General features: G+C 49.5%; 1 protein-coding gene across 1 annotated transcript in view; it reads left to right on the top strand.

The window, feature by feature from the left end:
* The first annotated feature begins 801 nt into the window (after positions 1–801).
* UBASH3B (ubiquitin associated and SH3 domain containing B) overlaps positions 802–26,182 on the top strand; it is a 68,491-nt gene continuing 43,110 nt past the window's right edge. Inside the window, exon 1 of the mRNA XM_041480562.1 lies at positions 802–1,033. Within this exon, the coding sequence (XP_041336496.1) occupies positions 891–1,033 (143 nt within the window). The 5' untranslated portion in view covers positions 802–890. The remainder of the gene's footprint in view (positions 1,034–26,182) is intronic.

The following is a 26,182-nucleotide window of genomic DNA, read 5'->3' as shown; positions in this document are numbered from 1 at the left end:
CAACATAAACTATTTTTAAAAATGCCTCTTCATGGGTTTTTATTTGCTGGCAGGGTTGGGATTTCAGGCTGCTCTCCACTGGGCCTGCAGGAGCAGGACCTGCCTGGCCTTAAAAGTGAAAGGAAAAGTGGAAAAAAGGGAAAGTCAGGGAAAAAAAAAAAAAAAGGCAAAGGAGAAGGATGAGGAGGATGAATTGAAATGGAATGAGGAGAAAAGCAGGAATCTCTGTCCCACCCAGCCCACGGGAACTGCAGGGAGGGGAGCAGAGCTGCTGGCAACACAAGCATGAGGCAAAAATTTTGGAGCACAGCTCTTTCTTCTGCCTTGAGCCACGTCCAGGTGAACCACAAAGAACATTGAGTGGAGCTGCTGAGAGAGCCCAGGGGAACCCCCGGAGCTGCTGCAGGGCTGGAGCATGGCAGGGGCGGGGTGGGATGAGATTTCAGTTTGGGGTGTTCCAACACAACCCATTCCATGAGAGTGGAAGTGGCAGAGGGAGACCCGGAGAGGCCTGACCCCCCCTCCTCGCTCTTTGTGGAGTTTGGTTGGGATCACAGAGAGGATTTCCTAAAAAAATGAAAGAAGGGAAGGGAGGGAGGGAGGGAGGGAGGGAGGATAATATATTTTTTTTTTTTTTTTTTTTCTCTTAAAGGAAACCTTCATTTCTCCCGCCCGCTCCCGCGCATCCCCCACCCACCCTCGGCGGGGCGGGGGCATCCCGGCTGCGCTGCCCGCATCCCTCCCCTCCTTCCCCTCCCTTCCCCTCGCTCCCTCCCCGCGCTGCCCGTGGGCGGTGTCGCCGCGGCTCCCCGGCCGTGTGGCTGTCCCCGGCGCTGTCCCCGAGCCCGCGGCGTGCATGGCCGTGCGCGGGCGGCGATGGCTGCGCGCTGATGGCCCAGCTCGCCATGGCTGCCCGGGAGGAGCTCTACAGCAAAGTCATCCCCCGGCGGAGCCGCCAGCACCGCGCCGGGACCATCAAACATGGCTCGTCGCTGGAGATCCTGCTCTCCATGGGCTTCCCCAAAGCACGGGCGTGAGTCGCTGCCCCGCGGGGATTTTCTCCTCTTTTCTTGCGCTTTACGGAGCGGGGAGAGGCGGAGAAGCGGCGGGCGCCGCTCGGATCCGCTGCTTCGGAGCGGCGCGGGGCCGGACGCGGGGAGGGAGCGCCCGGGAGCCGGGGATCCAGCCCGGGAAGAGGCGGGGATGCTCTGCCGGAGAGGGGGATGAGCTCCCGGAGAGGGGGGATGCTCTGCTGGAGAGGGAGGATGCGCTCCTGGAGCGGGGGGATGCTGTGCCGGAGCGGCCCGGACAGCGGGGGATGCGCTCCCGGAGCGGGGGGATGCTGTGCCGGAGCAAGGAGATGCTCTGCCGAGAGGGAAATGCGCTCCCGGAGCGGGGGGATGTTGTGCCGGAGCAAGGAGATGCTCTGCCGAGAGGGAAATGCGCTCCCGGAGCGGGGGGATGCTTCCCCGGCTGCGAGGGGATGCCTGCCCGGAGGGGAATGGACTCGCGGCCCGGGGGGCTCTTGGGCCGGAGCAAGGAGATGCTCTGCCGAGAGGGAAATGCGCTCCCGGAGCGGGGGGATGCTTCCCCGGCTGCGAGGGGATGCGCTCCCGGAGCGGCCCGGAGATGCCTCCTCGGAGCAGCCAGGGAAGCGGGGGATGCGCTCCCAGAGCCGGGGGGGATGCGCTGCCGGGGCAGCGGCGCGATGCTGTCCTGAGTTGGTGGGGGGGGATACGGCCTGGGGATGCGCTCTCGGAACGGCCCGGACAGCAGGGAATGCTCTCCCGGAGCAGGGGATGCTCTCCTGGCAGCGGAGGATGCTCTCCCGGGGCAGGGGATGCTCTCCCGGAGCAGGGAATGCTCTCTCGGGGCAGGGGATGCTCTCCCGGGGCAGGGAATTCTCCCCCGGGGCAGGGGATGCTCTCCCGGAGCAGGGAATGCTCTTCTGGCAGCGGAGGATGCTCTCCCGGGGCAGGGGATGCTCTCCCGGGGCAGGGAATGCTCTCCCGGGCAGGGAATTCTCTCCCGGGGCAGGGGATGCTCTCCCGGGGCAGGGAATGCTGTAGGACCCTCGGGATGCTCCGCTCGCCTCCTCCGGCCAGGCAGGAGCCCCGGGCACTCCGCGTCCCGTCCCCGCAGCCCGCCTGTCCCGAAGTTTGGGATGGCCAGGGAGGCACCAGGAGTTTTTGCCACCCAAAGTGAAATTGCTGTAGCTCGGACACCCGGGGGATTTTCTTTAATCCGTGCACAAGTCATCCTAAAAGCAGCGGAGCAACAGAAGCAGATTTCCATCCGCAGCCCGAAGTGGTTCGGTTTTTCTTGCCCAGTTCACGCCCTGGTGTAACCTCCCTGCTTGTGCTTATGCTTTAAATTAATCAGGCTGCAAACTAATGATAACTTAGTGAGGGAAGAGTGGCTCCTGAGGTGGGACTGCTCGCTTTGGGATGCAAATGAAACCGGGGGGATCGGGATGGTTCCTTGATCTCCCTAAGTTTTCCCTTTGTTGTTGAAACCCATCAGAACTCCGGAGTTTTGCAGCCTGTCTTGTCACAGTTTGGGGTTTTTTTATATATAAATATAGACAGGCACATGCAGTTTAAGGGCATATGTTCCTTGTGGATTCGTGGGATTGCACGGATCCACCAGCACATGCAGGAAATCTTATTTTTGTTTTCCACGGTGCTGCTTTGCACTCCTTCTGGCTGTCAGTTATCTACTGAGATCAGCACGCAGCTTTTAGACACAGTGAATGCAAATGAAGAGCAGGGCAGAGCGGTGACTTCATGCTTAGCTCGGCTGGGAGAAAAGATGGTTGGAAAAAAAAAGATGTGTATCTTTCAGAGGAGCTGGAATTTAAAAAAAAAAATCAGCTTGATCCTATGAATGAAAGTGGTTCTTACCTGCACAACAGTGCCATCAAGACTGCCAGGCAACCCTGCTCTTACCTGACTCAGGAACTGTGTCTATGGGCCACATTCCTGCCCAAAAAGAGCTGGCATTTGTTAAAATGCACTCAGAGCTTCACCACGCAAAGAAGAGATGGTTAAACACAGGGGACAAGCCAGAAAAATGGGCAAAATATCCCTAAATGCAAAAAGTACCTATTGGAGAAGCAGGTGGGTAAAGCTGTCTTGAGTTCAGGATAACCCTGTGTGACAGCTCAGCAGAGCACAGAAGGCTAAACACAGGGAGAAAGCCAGAAAAATGGGCAAAATACCCATAAATATAAAAAGTATCTATTGGAAAAGCAGCCAGGCAGGTGGGTAAAGCTGTCTTGAGTTCAGGATAACCCTGTGGGACAGCTCAGCTCTCTGCTGGGACAGGCTCCACTCATCCCATCTGAAGGAGCAAGGAGTGCCCCTGTTCCACCCTGCTGGAAATGCTACAAATAATTCATCATTAAAATTCAGACAAAAAGCAAAATGGAAATAAACCAAATAAAATGCAAGAGGTGCCACCAAGGGTAGGATGTGGATGGAGCACAGAATTGGGAGTTTGAGAGGGAGGAGTGCATGGCAAAAGGACATTTCCTAAAGGTCCAGAGAATGCTCTTTAACTCTCAGCATTTCTCTGGAAGTGGGAATGAGAACACCAAGATGACAGTGACATAAAATCATCTCCCTCCAGGGATGGTAAGGAGAGTAAAAAACAAAAAATCATCATCTCACTCCAGAGATGGTAAGAAAAGTAGCCTTAAAGCCCTTATGAGTTTTTCCCCCAAAATCTCCCCCCTCTGTTTTCTGCCCCAAAGCCACAGTTCCAGCAGGGATTTCAGTGAAATGGGAATTCAGTGGAATGGGAATTCAATGGAATGGGAATTCAGTGGAATGGGAATTCAGTGAAATGGGAATTCAGTGAAATGGGATTTCAGTGGAATGGGAATTCAGTGAAATGGGAATTCAGTGAAATGGGATTTCAGTGAAATGGGATTTCAGTGGAATGGGAATTCAGTGAAATGGGAGTTCAGTGGAATGGGATTTCAGCTCTGTGCACACAAACACGAGCCAGGCTGGTACTTAAAAGTGGTGACCATCTGTTTGGGTGGCTTATGCAAAACAAACCTCCAAGTTGTCAGACAAGTCTGTCAGGCATGTCACAAAATACCATCGCTGCCTCCTGGCTCCTGGCTGCAGCTGGGGACAGCAGGGGACAGAGGGGCAGCTCAGGCAGGGCCACAGGCACAGGGCTGAGCTGGAATCTGCATTTCCAGGGTGGTATGGGCAGAACTCACATTGCCTGGCTTCCAGCTTTACCCTGTGTGTGTTAAAATAATCAAAGGTGAAAGGCTGGATGTGATTTCCAGGTGTTGCTGATGGCTCAGTCAAGGCAGAAATTGGGCTGAGGCAGGCAGGAGCCAAGAGGGGATGTCAGTAGCAAGTGCCAAACTGCCATGGATCTTGGGTTCACAGCAAGGGGCTCCTAAAAAAGCCTTTATGTGTGCATCCCACGGGTGGTTTATGGGGGACTGGGGTGAAGGGCCCATCAAAGGACGTGTCCTTCCTCTCTGAGCTGAGACATCTCTGCAGTTAATGGATCTGCAGAGATGGCAGTGTCCCCCAGCTCACACTGAGACTTTGAGGTTTCCCCTGTTCCCCTCTCTGAAGGATTTTTTGGCACAGGTCTGTCTGTTTTCCTTCTTCCCAGCACCAGCTGCAGTTCAGGGCTGCTCTGAATCACAGGGTGAAGTTCAAACCACTTCTGGAAGGTTCTACCTGAGCATGGCACCTGCTCAAGCACAGTGTGTCATCCCTTTGAACCCTCACCACCAGCTGCTGCTCTGCCCTGCTGCCTCTTGCCAGCACACAGCCATTATTATTATTATTATTTTATTTTGCAATTAGCCCATTAGATTACGTACTGTCTGGCCCCACAGGCTGTCCCTATCCCCAGGAGTTTCTGATTGAAGCAAGCAAGGAAGGCAAAGGTGAGGTTGTAATTCCCGTTTCGCAATTCGGGCACCAAGAAAAACATTTTACCCTTGTTCACACAAGCTCTAATCAAACCCCCAGTGCTTCAATGCCTTAAACACAACACGAGGATACTTCCAGAAAGAGATTTCATACAAATGTTATTTCCCAGTTGCTCTAAAATATTATTTATCATCTTGTTATGAATTTCCCATCAGTGGTTCCACCTAATTGTCGTCCAGTCTGCCAGCCAGCACCTCTCACTATTGTTTATAATCCCTGTATATCCCTGAGAGCAGAGAGAAGAAAAGCACAAAGTAATTTACAGGCCATCAAAACCACAGGGGATCACTTACAACTCCTATGCCTGTAGAAGCAATTAAAAAAAATCCATAATGTGTCTATAAAAGGCTAAAATTGAAAAAAAAATTACTGATGGACTGCAGTTTCATTCAGGATAGAAAAAGACCTTTGACCAAACTTGAATTATTGAAACTTATTTATCCTGCATGGTGCAGAAATCAATGTGGCTCCAGAATCTGCAAGTTTTAAAAGTTTCATGTCAGGCTTTAAAAAAACATCCTCAAAACCAGAAAGTTAAAGGAATGGATCCTGCTTTCTTTGTTTTAATTCTGGGTGCACAGAATGAATACATAAATGGCTATAATGGATATAATGAATATATGCATGGATATATAAATGTATAAAATTCAAGATGTTTCAGCTGCTGCATACACCTCTGAACTCAAGGCACAGCTCTGAGATGCTGTTTCAGAAGAGATCCAGGCCTAAGAAAATGAAGATAATTCCCTGGTCCCTGCCATTACTCAGGCTGGGTAAATCACTGCCCACAACCAGAACACTTAAATTAGAGATATTGTGCTTTTTCTGTCACTGTGCTGTCTCTGATAAGCAGAAGAGATGACACAGGTGGCAAAGCTTTCCAAAACTAAATGGATCTTCCTTCCCCTCATCTGGGCCTGGAAAAGGGTTTAACTCTGTGTCCATGAGGAGGAGTTAATTCCCCTGGACCTGGATAAAACCAGACTTGGATTTGCCCTCTCAGAAACGAGGAGAATTTACAAGCATTAGAGGTTTCATTATTGTCGAAGAAATGAAACTCAGATACAAACAGTAAAAGCTTCTCTGGTGTTTTGAAAGGGATTTTAGCCTGCTAAGACATGTTTTGCTTAGTAACAGACTTAGCAACATGCAGGATTTCATCACAGCAAGGCTGGAGTCGCTCCTTCCTCTGGGCTTGGGGCTGGATTTGGGAAATGACTGCCTGGAAGCGAAGTGCTGCTCATAATTTTCAATTTTCAAGTGGTTTCCCTTCCTTCCCAGCTTTGCCTTCAGGGTGTTTGTTTTCTGCAGATACTCCTGGCTGAAACTCATCCTGCTGCAAAGACCCAGCCCAAAACCAGCCCCAAGAAGTCCCACTTGAGCCCAAGCATTTAAAGGATTTTCCTGATTCCCAGGATTTTTCTGGGAAACAAATGTGAAGGATTTTCCTGATTCCCAGGATTTTTCTGGGAAACAAATGTGAAGGATTTTCCTGATTCCCAGGATTTTTCTGGGAAACAAATGTGAAGGATTTTCCTGATTCCCAGGATTTTTCTGGGAAATAAATGTGAAGGATTTTCCTGATTCCCAGTGCCTGGTGCTGGCCCGGGGCGTGGAGGGAAACCCCATCCCAAGGGAAGAAGCTGATGGACAGAAATGTTGCTGGAAGCAGCAGCTTGGGAGGCTCCATTGAAAGGGATTTCCAAGTTTAGCAGCGCTGGAGGAAATCTTGAATGGAAAATCCAGGTGTTGTAGCCACAAGGGCTTAGGGAAAAGCTTCCCCTAAACTCTTGTCTGTGCTGATCACTGAGACAGGGAGCCGTGGGTTGTGTGGCAGGGAAACCATCTGGGCAAAAGCTTCCATTTCCAGTCCTGCCCGAGGACATTTGTGAGCAGGAGGTTCCTAGGAAGGGTTTGTGGCCTGTTTCCAAGTCTGACAGAGGGAGAGGTTCTGGAGGTGCTGCTTTGGGAAGTCGCTTGCACAAGCCCCTGCGCTCAGCTCTGCGCCTGTTTCAGGGTTTAGGGGATGGGACTGGAGCAGTCTGAGCACCGAGCTGCTCTGGTTTGTGTTCTGCAGTCCCTGGGTCAGCCCTGAGGCCTCAGAACTGTTCTGTCCATCTGTCTGGAGGGGATCCAAAGGTCTGCAGGACAGGGGCAGGGAGATAAGGCAGCAGCTGCCAGGGAGGTGCTCTGGGAAAGGCTGCAGAAACATCCATTTGGGACGCAGTCTGTGGCTGCTCTGCACATGGATTTTAATTTTTTAATTTTTTTTTTCCCCACTGGTTTTACTGCAGATCTCAGCTGTGGGACTGAGACGATTCCTGCAGGATTCAGGTTGTTCCGTGCCAGTGGCTCCAGTGTGTTTGGGGTGGGGGGATCTCCATGTGACAGTTCCTTACTTAAGAGATCCAAAGTGATAAACCACAGAGGGCTCTTATTTCCACTGTGTATTCTGAAAACTGAGGCACAGAGAAGCTTAGATATCAAATCTACAGTTAGACTGAGACTTGCACCTGAATCTGTGGAGTTTCAGTCCATTCATGACAAGACTTAATAGAACAACTATTTCCATGACATGGTACAACATTTTCAGAGGGAGGGAAACCTCTTATCAGAGGCAGAGGCATTCTTGTGATAAGATCACACTGTAAAATGATAATGGCAGCAGCAGTGCTTGGTGTTACCTCAGCGATTCAGGATGCTGGACACAGAAGTGCCATTAATCAAATGGACACAGAGGTGCCATTAATCAAACCCGATGGCTGGGAGCCCTGGAACAATCAGATATTCAGGGCAGAAAAGGTTTCTGCCACAAACATCTGAGGAAAGAGTTTAAGGACAGAGCACCCCTGCACAAAGATTGCTCAGCCAAGGTCAGGGAGTCCCTGCAGGACTTGCTGGCCCAGAGAACGAGCTCGTGTGTGTTCGGGGAGGAAAACAAAAAGCAAACTCCTTTGTAGTGCCTGCACACCCCCCACTTCACTGGGACCTGGTGTTTGAGTGTTGGAGCAGCATCACCATGTGCAGAGAGGTCCCGGCTCAGCCAGCATTCCCTGCATTGCTGAGATGTGGTTTTCAAGGCTGTCTGACTTGGCAAACGCTGACAGAGATGTCAGAGAGTTTCCTGGTCCCTGAGTACTTGGTTTGTTTTGGTATTAAAATTACATGGTGACAAGAAAACATTTCCTTGGGCTTCCGTCCCTCTGATGATTTCCTTGTCTCGGGGCCAAGGTCCTGAACTTGATCCTGCCCTCTGCTCTAGGAAGGAGAGGAACCCAGAAAGTGCAGCCCAGACCTCACATGTCACTGAGGGAGCCTGAAAAATTGCTCTGTGCCTTCTGTGCCAAAGCTCCAGGCGGTTAAAAACTTGATCCTTAGGATGCAATTCCCTCTCAAGCTTCCTATCAGCTTGGAGGGATACAGATACCAGTTTTATCTTTTCTGTCCCTTTTGCTTTCTCTTCACCTGTCTCCAGACCTGACACCACTGTCAGGAGCCAGCCTAAATGTACTGATGAGATTCTCAAGACAAAGAGTGGCAGGGAGAAGTCAGGATTTCAGGTGAAGGATTTCAGCTATCCAGCGTGTTTGACTGGAGCCTTGTTGGTGTTAAATGCTGATTCTCCTTCCTCCTTGGGCAGTGCAGCGTGTTGGGCTGTTTCCTGCACAATTCTGCCTCTTGTAAAGCCCTCTGGAAGTTCATCCCTGGATTATTGCTGCCACTTTGCTATGGAGCAGCCTGTGCTCGGAGGATGCTGCAAGCCCCTGAGAGTGGCAGAAATCAGGGGGGAATTCCATTCTTTGAAAGACCATGAGAAAAAAACCCCACAATTTTAAAAAGCCCTAAAAATGTGATACTTTATTTTTAAATATCAACTGCTAACCCTGCTGGCTCCTGAGGACCCTTTTTTGGTTTTAATTCACTTTTGAAAGTGAATTTGGACTCTCAGAGTTGAAAACACTGCCCTGGGTTTTAACTAAGAGCTCATCGTGGATGCACAGCATGTGCTGTGCAATTGCAGAAAGAATAGAGACATCCGTGTGTGTGTCTGTGCTGCACCAGTCTAATTATCCTCAACAAGCAGAGTCATCAAAGAGCTGTGCCTCAGCAGCTGACAGGATTTGGATTCCAGCACCGAGGCTCTCTGCAGCCTTTGTGCTCCACAATGGGCTGCACTGCCACGCCAGGGCTCCTCAGCCTGCTGCCTCAGGTTTGAGGTTTTATATTTTTCAGGTTCTGTGCTGCTTCAGTGTGTGGGTCTGGGCCCCTCTAGAAACACAGAAAAAGAAAAAGTCCTGGCTGTTTTTCTGTCCGCACCACGTTCTGTACTCCCTGGTAGTGCACAAAGGCTGAGGCTGGACAGCAGAAAAGTGGAGGGGGAAAAAAAACAGTGAGAAATTGAGGGAATTGCTGAAATTTCCATAACAGAGCAGCTGACAGCCTGCAGAAACAGTGTTTGAGACACCTTGGACCTCTTGGCTGTGTTCATTAGGTGCTGTCCCTTCAAACCCACTCTTAAAATTTCTCCTGAAGTTTAGCAAGTCCCAGCAGCCACAGGTGGGGCTTGAGGTGCTCCTGAACACCCACAACTCATGGTACAGAGTTTAGAGACACCAACCTCACACACCTGGGGAGCAGGAGTGCTCCTCCATTCCCATTTCCCACAAAGATTCCCAAAATAACACAGTGGCATGTGCAGGTATGACAATATTCTGTTAGGTGTGGTCAGGATTGGAATAAAATTTAAACCAGTAATTATAAATTGAGCCTGGAATGAGGGAGGGGAGATGTGTTTGATGCCTCTGCTTTCCCCAGGCACCAAATCTGTGCCCTTGGGGCTGGATTTTGGCACTGGCAGCACCTTGCAGGCCAGTCCCTGTCAGCAGAACACCTTGGGAATGCTGCTGGAAGGCTGGGGCTGAGCAAACCTTGGGAAGTCTGCCCTCTGTGCTAAACCCAGAGATGGGGAACTCTGACAGACACCCACGGCCTGGCAGGGAAAGAGGTTTAGCTGTGCTTCACTCCCACCCATCACCCCTGGCACTATCAAACACAAATCAAGTGCCGCTCTTCACCCTTCCATGAAGTCTTGGTGGTGCTCTGCTCTCCATGACTGTGCAGAATTAATCACTTGGGGCTGCTGACTGTGACATCACTTGCCAGCGTAGAGCTGGGGGTGTTTTAGGGAGATTTCTCATCTCCTGATGTGTAAAAAATGACTATTTTCCTTCCCCTGTGCTCAGTGAAACACCCAGCAAGTTCTTCCACCACTCATCCCATTAATGGGCTAAATTAGCCAAGCCCCTCAGGAATGGCTGAGACCAAGATGTTCCAAACATTTCCAGGCATTAAATGGCACTGGGAAGAGCTGAAACAGATGAGATGGTGCTGTTTTCCTTCTGAGCTGTTCCCCATTTCACCCCATTTTTGCACTTTCGTGATGCAAATTTCAAGCTGAGGTGAAACCCCTGTGATCATTTCCCCCCTGTGAGCAGAAATCTGATTTTTGTGTGCCACAGGAAAGGTAAACATCCTCCCTGCTCCAGGAGCTGACACTAAATAGGAGCCAGGAGGAGCCTCCAGAGGGGAGGATGGGGAGAAGGCAGGGAGAAGCCAGGCCCTGATCCCAGCACTGCCTCCAAAATCCCTTTTTTTCGCAGCGAGTTAGATTGCTGGGTACATCCACAGCTGCATGAGGAGCAGCTACTCCCAGATAAGCACCACTCCCATTTTATAGACAGAAAAATGCAGCTTGAGACAGCACATGGGTGCTCCTGATGCCAGCGAGGGCACCTTAATTAACATTTGCCATCCACTGGGGACAAAGGGCTCTCCAGAACTGCAGCCTCTAAGTGGTGTCAATGATGTCCTGCTCCCTTGTTCTACAATTATATTGGATTTCTGCCTCACAATCGATATTTCCTTCTGAGAGGAGCTGCCAAGCCCCAGTAAGTGTCAGCTCACAATATATTAGCCAGGGATAAGCCAGTTCTCCCAGGCTCCATTCAAAGAAATCTCCAGCTAACCCAGATTTGGAGCTGGTTCTTACTCACACCACTCCACGGGCAACAGGAGCAAGCCTGGCAGTAAATGGAGTTACAGCTGCACCTAACAAATCCCATTTCTGTTCCTTTTACAGCCTCTTCATAGCTGTACCATAAATGCATTCATGTTCTGAGGGGCAAAGCCTTCCAGGAGTGTAAATCAGCCCAGCACCATTTCCTTTGTTGGAGCAATAATAACACAGCAGCTGAGCATCTTCCCCAGAAATAACCCAACTTTCTTTGCTGGCAAAGTTTCCTTTAGAGAATTGGGTTTTTTATACCACTCAGGGAATGCACAAAAAAGCCTGAGCATAAAAAGAGTCAGCACCAAAGCCTCTGGGAGGGAAAATATAAACCCCAGGTGTTTCACAGCACATTTACGTGTTGGGACAGTGGAGTGTTTTATAAATAATGACTCCAGCTCCCTGCCTGGAGCTGGGGCACACAATCCTGCTTTTCCAGGCACATAATCCTGCTTTTCCAGGCAGGGGGATCCATGGGAGCCCTGATTATTTGTGTCTCAGACACACCAGCCAAGCACAGCAGAGGGTGAGGCAGGCAGGGCCCCCAGAGTGGTGGTGGCACAGGACTGCTCCTTCCCATCCACAGCAAACACAGGGGTCCATCCTCTGTCCTGCCTAGCCATCAGTTCATCTCTGATGAGCTGCACAATCAGGACCCCTCACACCCAGCCGTAGGGCAGGATTTTAAAGTGTTGCTTAGATTTGGTGAAAAGAGTGTGATTTGCAGGGGGGAAACGACCTGCTCCCCTTGGTATTGCCTGTTTTCCCCCTGAGGTAACATTTTCTGCTTGCATGGGAAGGTCAGACATTATAGGATCCTTCATTTCATCACCCAGCTTCCCAAAGAGGAAGAGAGGATTTAACTCCCTGACTTCAGGGATCTTTCCCATCTTCCTGCCCCAAAGCTGCTCCTCCTCACTGAGATCAAAACACTTTTTGGGAATTCCAGGGGGAAGGATGATGAGCTGGAAGTGCAGTGTGCCTGGGATTCAGCTGGACTCACATATTCCTGCTGAAATTTGCCAGCTTTTCTTGGCACAGCCTGTAACTCCTCTGGAAGTGCATCCCACGTGGAGGAATTTGCTCTTCACCCTGGCTGTGTCCTGCCAGGTCTCTGCTGTGACTCAGCCTGACCAAGGGCACGGGGGCTGCTGAGATCCTCCTCATCTCCTCCTGGGCAGCTCCAGGGAGCAGCTGCTGATTCCTTTGCTCCTTCTGGGCGTTCAGAGAGCCCCATCTGCTGCAAAGGGAACATTCAAAGGGCAGGGCCGAGGCTGCCCAGAGAAAATGTGACAACAGGAGGGGGAAAATGAGGAATCTTTCACAGAAAAGTATCAGCCCCAAAGAGCCTGAGGTCAGGCTGGCAGGGCTAGGTTTGGAAGCAAATTGTGGGATCACAAAGCATGGGAACAGGATTGCCATGTCTTAATATTCCCACCCCCCACCAATCTCCATGACAAATGCAGATAAAATTCTCCTGGAGCTGCTGCCACTGCTGCTTCTCCAAGCAGAGGAGCAGGAGCTTGCTGAGGTGTCATGGGATTTCCCTGGATGACAGCTCAGGAATTTTACAGATTTGCTGTCAGCAGCTTGTTTTGGGGGAGAAGGATGGCAGAGATGTCACCTCAGCCCCTCCTCATGGCCAGGGGGGCTGTGCAGGCGTGGGGAGGGATGAGAGCAGTGAGTGCCAGAGCACCCAACCCAAACCCAGCACCAAAACCCTCTCGTAATTCTGTGGGAGTGGGGAGGACACTCACGGGGCTGTTTCATCCCTCTGACAGCAAAAAGTCACTTGAAAAACTTCTCAGATCTCACAGGAAACTGAAATGAGCAACACAACTGAGACCCCAGTGCAGAAAAAAAAACCATCTTCCCTGGTTCCTGGAGCCACAGCCAGCTCCAAGTGCAGGATGCTGCCTTCTTTTGGCTTCAGAAGAGCAGTAACTCGCTGTCTCACAGGTGTTCTGGAGGATTAACCCATCAAAGATTCAGGCTGTGACAGTGATGGGGCACAGGAGTTGTGTGTGGACCACACAAAGGGCAGGATTCCCCCTTGGATCACCAAAAGCCAAAAAAAATAATCCCCTAAAAATCTAATTTAGCAGCACCTGGGAGGAAGTTGTGTTGCTGGGGTTTGGGTTTATTCACTGAAAGGAACTAATTCTGAAAGCTGAGGGCTTTGCTGTGTCTGGAAGCCAAGGCCTTTGTGGAAGTCCAGGAGGGATGAGCTGAAGCCAGCAGCCACTCTGGGAAGTCTTGGCTAAGGGATGCTCAGTGGCTCTGCAAATTAAGCACCTCCCTGAGCATGAAAGCATTTTAAGGTTTTTGCCTGAGGACACAAAGAGAGGCTCTGGCAGCACTCGGTTTGAATCTGGGTGATTTGGATTTGCCATCAGGCCATAAATAACCCCAAAATGTGCTCTTAGGTGGAAATTAGCTGCTGTTCCAGGCATCCACCTCAACCTTCCACCCACTGGATATTATTAGTTTTGCTGCAGCACATTCCCAAACCTTGCAGGACCTTTGATGTGACTTTCATTTCGGTAATAGACATGAAATTTTGTGGTTTCTTAGGCTGGATGTAAGTGATGGTGAGGAAGCAATCCTTTTTCCATGCTGCTTTATCTTCCCCTTGCTTGCAGCACATTAGCTCTGAGTGTCAGGAGCACGCAGAGAGTTTATTTGTGGAATATCTCTCTAATCACTGAAGTATCTGAAGCAGTGGAACAATTTAGATGAGCTTACGAAAACGGGATTGAGTGTTGTGATTAGATAATTGTCCCTTTGCTTCAAGGTGTGAGTCAAAGCAGAGACAAGTTTTTGGTTGCAGTGAAAATTCCTGAAAACTGTGGCTTTCGTGGTGGTGGTGGTGGTAAAACAAGCAGAGAATATCAGCAGCATCCCAGCTGGGTTTGGGAGCTGCTGGGGAATGTTTAAGGGATAAATATTCCTGTCATTTTGGGGGTTTAGGGCAAAGCTGGGCAGAGGGAATGCTCCCAGGTCCCCACATGTGATCCCACCTCGGGGGAGGAACCAGGATGGATTTTGGCGACAAAGGATTCAGAGGTGCTGCTCAGGCTGAAGCACACGAGCAGCTCTGGGGTCACTCAGCACAGCCTTGGGGGAATTTTGGTTTTCAGTCCAGTGCAGGGTGGACTCTGCTGAGTCCCTTTGGTGCTGGTGTTACGTGAGCTAACGGCCACCCCACAGAGCTGCTCCCTTATCTGGATCAGCTCTAATTTCATTTCCTCCTGGGTGTTGATCAGGGAGGGTTTTTCTCTGATGTGTTGGCGCATCCTGTTTGGGCTGAAATGTGCAATTCCATCCCCTGGCTCTGCTCACTGCTGGGCCCTCATCTCCTGGTGGAGGAGCAGGTTTTGAGCACAGGCATTGCCCTGGAGGAGCTGTGGCTGTTCTGCCTCCTCTGCGGGGTGAGGAAGGCAGAGAAATTTCCAGCAGCTTTCCTGCCACCAGCAGGGTGGTAAGTGTTATCTCCATCCCCCTCCGCGGCGAGGGGAGTGCAAGGACAGAAGGATGAAGCTTCTGTTTTCCAAACTGGCTGTCAGTTTTCCGGGTTTCCACGTGGCAAAGCAGGCGTGTGTGAGCTCTGCCAGGTGCATCCCGCCCTCCTCCAAAACCCTTCCACGGCTGAAATGGGAGCATCCAAAATCTGCACAGGCTCGTGGCTCGTGAGCCCGTCCCTTGTCCAAAGCCAAATCCCCAGTCCCATCGGAGCACACAGCCTGGGATGGGATGTGTGACAGAATCTAGGAATTCAGGAGCTGTTTTCAGTGGTGGTTTGGGGCTAGATTTTAAAAAGTATTCAGGCATCCAGACAACAATTCCATCCCCTCCTTGGTGATTCTCTCAGCTCCCACAGCCAAGTTCTGCACTTTCCTGCCTGCCAGATTTGGCTGCTTATCTGAACTGGCTCCTCTTGTACCTGTGGTGTTACAGTGCATCTTACAATTCAGAAAAAATTCAGAAAAAAAAAAATAGGTTTATATTCTACCTGGTTCAGGTTAACCTTTCTCTTTCAATGCTGCTGCTTAAGATCTTCTAACCACATGGAGGAGGAGGGGGATCTAACATCGAGCACAAGAGCTTTCTTTCAAGATGTAGATTGCATTATAGGAAATGAGAGGCAATAATCAAAGGAAGTCCTTCATTCTCGTTATCAGCTCTCGTTTCTCACGGCAGAGCACTTCTGTGTCTGCAGCACAGCCCCTCTCAATTCTCCTCATTAGAGGTGGGGCCTCATCCCTGCACCCTGTGCACAGCCACAATAACCTTCCCTGAGCCAGCATGGATTTTTTTTTTTTTTTTTGCCTTTACCTTTAAACAACTCATTTTCAAACCCAGCCAAAGACGCAGCTCCTCTCCCTCAAAAATCAATTGCTATCAGAGCTTCCCTTTGTCTGGCCTCGCTCAGAGCACGCTGCCTTGAAGAGGAATCATTCCCTTGGATTCAGCAGCCTTTGCAAGCATTGATTTTCCTGCCTGCCTTGTGTGCTGCTGATATCCCAGGCAGCTCTGGGAATGTGATAAGCCTGGCCAGGAGATTGGCAGCTGGTCAGGAGGCCAGGCTGGGAAGGGAAGGTGGAAATGTTTGCGGTAGTTGGCGACAATGAATCTCCTGTGCTGGTGGCTGAATGGGATCTGTTGGGGCATGCAGAGATGGATTTGTGGGTTCTGATTTAAGAAAGCCCTAAACATACATTTGCATGCCATTGATCTCAGTGAATGGCACAGACTGAGGTAAAGGAATATTTTGTTTCTGCCTCCCTGAGCACAGGCTGGTTAAGAACAGAGTCATTTCCCCACTCTGCACGTGTCCACCCAGCAAACCCAGTCCTCAGAGGCGGCTGTGCTTTGCTGGCACTGCTCAAAGTCTGCAGGCAGCACTGAATTAACTTTGGGCTTGACTTTCAGGAGGCTCCTGGATCCCTGTGAGCACCTCTGTCACCGCAGCACGCTCCCCGTGCCAGGGGACACCTCTGCCGAGGTTTGGGGAAGCACAAAGAGCAGAAGTGGAGGTGGCCGTGGCCACCACGAGCTCCCACATGGCTGCAGAGCACAGCCCTGCCCAGGGCTGGTTCAGCACCTGGGAACACGAGGCTCCTTTCCTCCCCACCGCGTTAACGCTCCCCAGCCCTGCTCCTCAGCTTTGTCAGGGGCTTGCACAGGTATTTCCCCTTTTCAGGGTCTCTGCTTCTGCAGAATCTCGTATTCCCATGGAGTGGTGGCTCAGAGCACTGAACGCATCCCAGAAATGCTCCCTGGCTTGGTTTCCATCCCTTCCCTCTCCCAGGAGCGCCGGAGGGAGCACAGCAGGAAACTGTTCCTGCTGGGGCAGGAAGCAAAGGTCAGAAATGTGCAGCTGTAAATCTGCCAGCAGTGGTTATTTCTGGGGTCAGCTCTGGTGGCAGCAGTGCTCTGGTGACAGGTGATCTGGCTGCTGGCCCACCCGAGGTGAAAAGCACTGTTGAAATTGAGGATTTTTGTGTCTTCCTCTCCCCCGCTCTTTGTGACGCGCTCAAAGGAGAGGAACGGCAATTCTCCTTCTCCTGAAGCGTGCAAGTTTTAGAACTGCTCTGACCTTTCAGAAGTCATGTTCTTCTGGTTTCTTGGATCACTTCTGAATTTTCAGTATCTCCACAATCTGTACAAGCCATAAGAGAGGGGTAGAAGACAGTGGAGGTGCCTCCTTCCACCCAAGCACTGATATTTGGGTTTTCTCCCTGCTCTGCCTCCTCCCAGTCCCAGGGAAGTTGTCAGGACTCAGCACAGGGGCAATTTGTCTCCTCTGCCCTCCTGAACCTGGGGAGGGAAAGGAAAAGATTTCTTCCATCCCTGAAGCACTTCTGCAACTCTCCAGCTCCCCTAAAATGTCCTGAGGCAGTGGAAAATCTTTCCCAACACAACAGATCTGTAATGCTGAACATCCCCGAGGGTCCTTAGGGCTGGTAGCTGTGAAAATACACAGAAATACCTATTTTCTATCTGCATCCAGGCATGTGCAGACATTTATCCCCACAGACACAATGTTCCTCCAACAGATATTTGAAGTTAAGCAGCCATTTGTGGCCAGTGTGTGGTTTGCTTTCTTCTGTATTTTTTTCCCCCCTCTCTACAGCACGAACCATCAGAATTAGAAGTAGAAACCATGAGAGCGTGTTGGTTTGGAAAAGAACACGAAGCGTGACAAGAAACATCACGCAATAAAACTGAAAAATGCATCTCAGACCCAGTGAATTATGGTGGAGGGTCTGTGGGGTGAAATGATTCAGCCACCAGGAAATTGTGTGTAAAAGCTGCCACTGGAAACATGAACCTGTCCTACAACATATTTGTAGGTCTTGCTGACCACACTTGGAGGAGCTTGGTGAATAAAGTCTCACCTTTGCACATTTATTAACGTTTCCATTAGTCAATTCTAATTTTAATTTCCCTCTCTTAATGCATTTGTACTTTAACCACAATGTGTGCCAGTAAGTGCCACCCTCAGTGCACCATCTTCAAAGCACTCCAGAGGGTTTGCTTCTGGTTTTAAACACAAAAGCTCTCGAGCTCAGATCTCAGATTGTCAGAATAAAGATCTGCATCAGCTCCAGAGGATGCCCAAGGCTCCTGAGCTTTTATTTTAGGTGGCTTAAGCCATATCTAGAAACATCTAAACCTGAGTTCTGGTTCAGCAGAGAGGACTGAGTTTTATTGGTGAAATAGGACTGAATTGTATTGGTAAAATAAAGTCAAACTTCTGCTTTGCCTCTCTCCCCAAAGATATCCAAGCCCTCTAGTCCTCAAACACTCGTGTGGGAGCTGCTCTTGTTTTTATTGAGAGACCTTGGAGAAAGCATGGACATGACCTTAACTCTCTTAAATGCATTTGGAAGAGTTTAGTTATTAATCCTAGCGTAAGTTTTGACAGTTGGGTCAGACAGATTTAAACCCTGGCCTTCAGGAGGGATTAACAAAGCCATGGTTCATCTGGGCTGGGCATTTCCTTGCTGTGAGCCCAGGTCCCAGGCTGAGGCAGGAGTGTAATGCAGATTTCAAGGATAATATTGCAAAGACATGTAAAATCAATGGGAGCAGAGATCTGGTTGCAATTAAATCATAGCAAGTACAGTTTAAAATCTAGAGTTCAATCTTACTGATTTTTGAAGGGAAAGGAGAGATCTGAGGACACAAGTTACTGCAAGCAAGGTCTTGGTGGGTATTATTGAGCTTAATTCCCTCTTGATGGCAAGCCAAAAGCCATTTAGCAGAAGTGGGAAATCCCCCTTCCCCCTTTCAGATAAAAAATTATCTGAACATTTCAGTGTGAGAGTCTTATCTGCCTGGTATTCCCCTGTTCTCCTGGCTGCCAGCCTGCCTCACTTCTCTGTTAAATCCTCTGAGCTCAGCCTTGCTGGAACACCCCAGAAATTCTTCAGCAGGAGCAGGAGTGAGCCATTCTCAGGCAGAGCAGTGATGGGCTCTGCTCTGAGCCAACCCTGGGGTGAGCAGAGTTATAAACCAGCTACAGAGTGCTGGTGCCGTGTGATAGAAGCAAATCCCAGTGCCTGATTCCCTGGATTCTGAGCTGAGCCTGTTCCTGGGTGGGTGATAACAGAGAATTGGGAGTGGAGGGGAAGCAATCCAGGAGTGGCTGTATTGTCGTGTGATGGTTTTGGATGCCTAATGACACAAGTTTGGATGCAGTGGATTGTGCCCTAAAAGTTTGTATTGCTGTCCATGGACTATAAGAAGAGCCCAGACAAATAACTAGAGCAGATATCTCCACCTGCAGAATCACAGAATATCCAACTGCAGAGACACAGAATATCCAATTACAAGAATATTCTGAGTAGGAAGGGGCCCACAAGGACCATGGGGCCCACCTCTGCCATGAGTGTCCCCAGAGGGATCAAAGCCACAACCTTGGCATTGTTATCACCATGCTCTGAGCACCTGAGCTGACCTCAGGCTCAGGCAAATCCCACCCGCTCAGGCCCAGAAACTTGGATGCACAATTCTCCAACATTTCCGGGTATAAGCACAGAACTTCTCTCCCAAGCGTACTTCTTCCAACACAACAGGAATCCAGGAATGTTGGGAGGAAATTGTGGTATTCACGTGCCCTCTGGACAGAGAGAAGCCGTGAGAGAAGCAGAGAAAAGAATGATCAAAGCAATTCTTATCTCGTTTGCTGCTCCTGTGTTTGTGCTCATGTGGAATGTGTTCTGGAGATTGTTTACCCAAGGTGATTGCTTGATTGGATTCTGGTGGAATTATGTTAATTAGCCTGTCAGGTCCAAGCTGTGTCCTGACTGTTGGGAGGCAGTCACGAGTTTCCTTTAGTATTCTTTAAGATTCTTTCATTCCTTCACTGGGGACCCCCTGCAATTTCAATAGCAATTCTGCCCCATTCTGCAGAAGAAAGGAGCCCCTGTGAGCTGACGCTGCACCAGCAGGGAGCTGCAAGGGGCTCAGGAGCAGCCCTGCAGTAAAAGGAGCCCAGAGCCAGGCTGGGATCCCTGCCACCCCCTTTCCTCCGACCTGCAAGGGAAGGTCACAGCCTGCAGGGTGGCTGGGAGCAGCAGACAGCTGGGCTGGCACTTGCTGGCAGATCAAGGTGTTGCTGTGGCTGCTGCGTGGGTGGGAAAACTCCTTCCATCCTTGGTGCCTCCTTTGTTTGTTCATTTGTGGGGACACTTGGGAACGGGGCTTGTTCCAAGAGCTCAGCCAGGTGAGTGTCACCGAAGGGGTGTCGGGGACAGCCAAAGGTGGTACAGAGACTCCACCATCAGCAGGCAGGAAAAGGCACTTTTTTATTTGAAATCCACAGTTCTTACAGAAACAATGCTGGACCTAAGACCTGATTGGCCTTTAGGAATCTTCTCTCACCTATTGGTCAAAAAGGACAGCTCTTCTTGTAAACATCTTTGACAAACAGACATTGGGATAGTAATTGTTTTAATTCTTTCTCTGAGCTTTCTCACAGCTTCCCAGGATTTTCCTGGGAGAGCTGTGTCTCTCTCTGTTCAGAGGATGTGTGATTAGCACAGGTGAGCACAGCTCATGGCCAGCTGCCTTCTACCCCTCTTCCTTCAGAAAAGGAGGATTTTCCCTCCCCACAGCTTGTAGGAAAATTATGAGAGGCCAAAAATAGCTGGGCAGGAGCAGGACTATGGAGATGAGGAATCCACCCCAGTCAGCTGGGCAGGAGCAGGACTATGGAGATGAGGAATCCAACCAGATGGGCTGGGCAGGAGCTCTCTGATGGTGAAGATCTGCACCAGATGATGTGCAGATCATCTGGTGCAGATCTTTTAGGATGAGTGAACCTTTATTCTGCAACCAAATTCAGGCCAGATGCTGGGATTAACCCTAAAACTTCTCCCTGCAGGCCTGGGAGGGCAGAATCTCATCTGACCAGGGCCCACTCGGAGGCTCAGCAGCGTTTGAAGCTGCTCTGGGGCTCTGCTCTCAGCAGGTGCAGCGGTCGGAGCTGACAGAGGTTCAGCTGCTGACGGGATGGAAAAAGAGTCACACAAACAGGTCTCAATGTTCAGCTCTGGAGCAGAGCTCAGAGTCATGTGAGTGACCAAATATCAGAAAATTTTATAACCGCTGGCTGCCCCCACCCAACCCCCCAGTCACACATCCTGCTCACGTCTTACCCTGGGCTTGGAGTGCTTGATTTATATTTATTTAAAATTCTATCGTTATATTTTATATTTCTATTTTAATTTGATATTTATATTTTGTATTTGAAATTTTATATTTATATATTTATATTTTCTGTTTGTATTTTATATATATTTATGTTTATTTATCATATTTGTGTAATATTTGCCACAGAAAGCCCCTCTACTTATATTCTTATTTTTACCAACGATTCCACTGAAAAATGAGCGTTTTATGCAAAATCCTCAGGGCATTTCACAGCACTGCATGATAAAGGTGTCAGGGGGACACCCTGGGGGTGCAGACTGGGGTGTCCTGGGTGAAAGCTGCTCTCCAAATCCCCATCCCCCTCTCTCTCCGGGTGCTGCAAGCTCCTGGCTCCAGCTTGACTTTCCATTCCATTTCCATTCCATTTCCAGCTGGAGCCATTCTGGATTTCCCTCCTTGGTCCTTGTCAGCCAGCTGGACCCTCCCAGACACGGCCAAGCTCGTGGCAAAGGGGAAATCCCAAAATGATGGTGCTGCTGCAGAAACCACCCAGCTTTGGGAGAGGAAAACTCAATAAACAACACCTGAGACCTGCACAACACACCTGACCCACTTGGTCTAGGAGTTAGGGGGTCCCAAAGATGGATTATTCCATCCTCTGTCCCATGGACTGTTTGTTCCCTCCTCTGAGCTGTGAGCACTTCAGGGCAGGGAAGACAAGGAAGGATTGTGCCCCATCCTCTGAACAAGCATCAGGGCATCTCCCACCCTGAATATTTCAGCATTCCTGGGCAGCCTGGCTGTGAGCAGCACACAGAATTCAGCTCTTAAACTGTCAAAAGCCATGAGAAAATATAGTAAGCAACCCTGTTTGTTTGAGAGGGGGTTGGGGGATGTAGGTGGCATCATCTTAAATTGGTTTTTTTTTACCCCCAGTCACATTTCAGTCTCTTGACTGTTGGGTTGTGCCGTGGTCTGTTACTATAAGACACGAAAAAACACGATGCAAACACGCTGCTGTTCTGGAGGTAAAAAGGGCAGTTTTTTTCCTAACTCCACCATTTATAGATTTCTAAAAGTGACAGTGGATTGGAGGGTGACAGTGCCACCTCTCCAATGACACCGGACAAACCAACAGTCCATCAAATTTCTCTTCCTCTATAAAAGACTGCAAAACAATAAGTTATTTACATAAAGTGTGTGAGAAAGTTCAGTTCATTACACGAATATAAACATCAGAAGGCTTAGAAAAATCTTTAAAAAATCAGCGTGGCAGCGCTTTAGTGAGGATGGATGGTTCGCTCCTGCGGAGAAGGATGGAGCACTCGAAGAAACAACACCCCGTTAGTTCTGAGCAGATTTAACACCCCTGCCAAGCTGCCATCTGCCACCGAGGAGGGGAAGGAGGCTGCCAGGGCTTGACTGCCTCCTTTGCTTTGTTCCAGGCAAGCTGAAATGTGAGCTCACACCCCGCTCAGGTGTTGTGCCTTCAAAAGAGCATTTCGGTGGCTCCTCGGAAATGAGAAGCTCTGGGGTTTGTGTTGTTGGGAGTTGTCAGTTTGGGGGCTGGAATTGCATTTTTTTTGTGCTGTAAACAGGGAAATGGTGCTGTAAGGATCAGGAGATTCCCTCTGGTGCCACAGCAGTGGTGCCACGTGCTGTTTGCTGTCTGCTGAGGCTGTCAGGGCTCAGAGAAATGCAAAACTCACAGCAGCTTTCATCTTGCCCCACTGACAGCACAGGAAGTGGTTCTTTGAGTATTTCCTACTCAGCTGCGAGGAGGAAACACTCCCAGGGCAGGACTCCCCAAATGTCACCTCTCAGGTGCAGACCACGGGGCTGAGGGGAATTGTGTTCACAGGGGGACACCCCCAGAGCATCCCAGACTTCTGCCTGCCCCAGAATCCCAGAATTGTGGAGTGGTTTGGACCTTAAAGATGATTTGTTCCAAGCCCTGGATGGATGGCACGCACTAAACCATGGGTTTATTCCCCTCGTGGAAGTGGAATTTTGAAATCACTGTGGATGTGGCACTTGGGGACACGGTCAGTGGTGGCCTGGCAGTGCAGGGGGAAGGATTGGACTCTGTGATCTCACAGGTCCTTTCCAACCTTAAATTATTCAGGGGGATGAGGGAAACGATGCCAGAAGTATGAGCTGAAATGCTCTCCTTTTTTTGGGGTGGCCTGTCCCTAGCAAGCTGTGAGCATAGAAACCACCAAAGAAGTTTGTTTGGTCTTTCAGCTCCTTTTGTCTCAGAGTTCAGTCATGGTGTGGTGGTTAAAACAGCAAAAAATTGGTTTTATCAGCTCTCCTGCCCATTTGCAAGGTGAAAATGAGCAGAGCCCATTAAAACAAAAAGCAAAACACATTCAAGGATATTCCTCTGCTGATAAAACCCAAATTAATGCTACAAAGGTACTGATATGCAAAACACATGAAAATCAGAATTTTCTGGGAGCAGCTGGACCAGAGTGTGGCTGTTATCACTGCAAAAGTCTTTAGAGAAGAGGAGAGACAGTTCCAGGGATTTGAACTCTTCACCACGTTAATAGCATTCAGAATGTGACTCAGTCAGATGCTTCCATCCCCGGGGAGCCTGGATAATTCCACATGAAATTTTCCTGTGTGTGCTTCCTCCTACTCCTCTTTCTGAATGATGTCCCCAGCATTCTGCCACAAACATTTCTGCTTAACTCTTTGCCCTGGATGTATTATAATCCACAAAAAGACAATGCCTGAAGGTGCAAACAACAGGAGCAGAAGGAAGATGAGATGTATTTTTATTTCCTTCTAATATTCAGCAAGCAGGATGGGAGAATTCTCTCATTCCTTGTTCTCTCACTGAATTACTGTGTGCTAAGTTTAGCTGCTGAACCCATTTGTGCTGTGGTTTTCTCTCTCTTAATGAGGGTAATGACTACCTGAGACAGCAGCCTGGAGTTCAATCCAGTGACAGCTGCAAAGCATTCAGAAAAACTCAGGAAATTGGGTGCAGGAGCGCTGCTTCCCCTCCAACCAGGGAAAATCCACCTTTATTCCAAAGTGAAATGCCGTCCCTTTAAGTCATTAAATACCTAACTGCCACACAGACACACTTAAAGAAATTATTTCAAGTTATTTCTGGTTGTGTGTGGGAGGTGGGTGGGGGATGAAGTTGATACTTGGTGGTTGGAGCAGCCTTTAGCCTCTGCATCTCCCCCTGCTCTGCACAGGAGCCTGGGGGTCTTTTCAGCCCCTCTGTCTTTGCACAGGAACTTTTTTGGGTTTTTTCAGTCCCTCCGTCCTTGCACAGGAGCTTTCTTGATTTTTTTTGTGCTCCTCTGCCTTTGCACAGGCAGTTTTGGGGTCTTTTCAGCCCCTCTGCCTTTGCACAGGAACTTTTTTTGGGTTTTTTCAGCCCCTCTGCCTGTGCACAGGAACTTTTTTTGGGTTTTTTTTCTGCTCCTCTGCCTTTGCACAGGCAGTTTTGGGGTCTTTCAGCCCCTCTGCCTTTGAACAGGAACTTTTGGGATCTTTCAGCCCCTCTGCCTTTGCACAGGAACTTTTTTTGGGTTTTTTCCGCCCCTCTGCCTGTGCACAGGAAGTTTTGGGGTCTTTCAGCCCCTCTGCCTGTGCACAGGAAGTTTTGGGGTCTTTCAGCTCCTCTGCCTGTGCACAGGAACTTTTGGGGTCTTTCAGCCCCTCTGCCTGTGAACAGGAACTTTTGGGATCTTTCAGCCCCTCTGCCTTTGCACAGGAACTTTTGGGGTCTTTCAGCCCCTCTGCCTGTGCACAGGAGCCTTTTAGGTTTTTTTCTGCTCCTCTGCCTATGCACAGGAATTTTTGGGTTTTTTTTTTTTGGGTTTTTTGTGGGCACACCACTCTGGGAGCACGGATGTTACAAGTGAGCTGTGGCTCAGGAATTCTTTCAGGGATGGGGCTTTCAGAGGAGGCTGAAGGAGCTGAGGAAGGCTTGGCAAAGCCAGGTGGGTGGGATTTGGGAGGCTCCCACCTCAGGGTGCTGGGAAAAACCCAGCTGAGGTGCTCAGGAAGAAAAGAATCACCAGGAATTCACTGAGGCACCTCCGGGAGGGAGCTGTGGGCACAGCAGGGACATGCAGAGCTGCCCTGAGGGAATGAAAGGAATAAAATGGGAATTAGGAGTGGCCTGGCTGGGACCTGGGACTGGCACCCAGTGCTGCTCCCACATGATGGGGATGATGATGATGATGGTCCTTGCCAGAGCTCCCTGCTCCCAGCACTCTGCCCCAAACCCTGCTTTCAATCCATGCAAAAATTAAAGAGAAAAAAACCCCTTCCCTGAGCAGCCAGAAGGGAATGCAATTAAGGTGGCCTCGTGAAGCTCATAAAGGCTAATGCATGAAAATAAGCAGACAAATTACGAGGGAGCATTAGGAAGAAGAACATTTCTAATTGTGAGGTCGGCTGGCCCTGTTCCTTCAGCTGAGCTGGAGAGGGAAATAAAAGGATCCTACTGGGAACAATTCTGGGCAGGATGAGTAAGATGGAAACTTCTTCTCTACAATATAATGCACTTTTTCAGCCTTTCTCCAGAAATCCAGCCACGGTTTCTGGCTCTTATTTGTGGACCCGTGTCCTTCAGGAATTAAAATCTTCTTTTGTTTCGGCTGAGCTGTTTTCTCTCTCCCCTCTGGATGTTTTCTTAGCAGAGGACTTCATGCAGGATTCTGATTCAGGAGAAAATAGGAATATCTCCCATCCTTAAACTCTCAGGCACTGCTGGGATTGCTCTCCAGCTCCTACTGACATATTTGGCTCTTCTTTTGGGTTTGTTTTCAGATCTTGGCTGCTGCTGGAGCTTGAATTACAGAAATACCACATGCACAGAGGGATAAAACCCCAGCACCTTGTTCTCAGTGTTTCCTGCCACAAGTCACATCTTCTGCCTGTCCTGACCTTCTTCCCAAGCAGTTCTTGTGTGTGAAAACTGGGAAACCATCCCTTAGAATCCATCCCCAGTCTTTGGGTTCTTGGGATCACCCAGCAGCTGCCTCTTTTCCAGGCTGGAAACCAGGAATATCCCATTTGTGACCCAGCAAAAACCCAGCAAGCTTTCCCATGGGAAAAAAAAATGGGAGAATTGGGGTGTTTGTCACAAATGTACCAGAGATTAAATCTTGTCCAGGGTTTTTGTGCCTGGGTGGGGAATGTGAAATGAATATGAAAATATGAATATGGATACGAAAGTGCATTTTTATTCTGGATCTCATCTCTTCCAAGGCAGCTGCAGGGCAGAGGGGTGGACAAATAGTAGCATTATTCTGGAGTGTGTGTGTGTGTGTGAGTACATCTCACACGCTCAGGCACAGGGAAGGAATCATGAGATGCTGCTTAAATAAGCCTTTGTGCAATTTTTATCTACGATTTTCCACTGTGACTCACCATCATTTACATGTTATCTAACACCGAGAGTCGCAGGTTTAGGTTCCTTTCTGTTCTTCTGGGGAAGGGAAAA

The sequence above is a fragment of the Pyrgilauda ruficollis genome, unplaced genomic scaffold (genome assembly GCF_017590135.1).
Source record: "Pyrgilauda ruficollis isolate IOZ18807 unplaced genomic scaffold, ASM1759013v1 scaffold52, whole genome shotgun sequence".
In the NCBI taxonomy this organism is placed as follows: domain Eukaryota; kingdom Metazoa; phylum Chordata; class Aves; order Passeriformes; family Passeridae; genus Pyrgilauda; species Pyrgilauda ruficollis.
The sequence above is the reverse complement of the archived record's forward strand: the minus strand, read 5'-3'. Positions and strand labels throughout refer to the sequence as shown.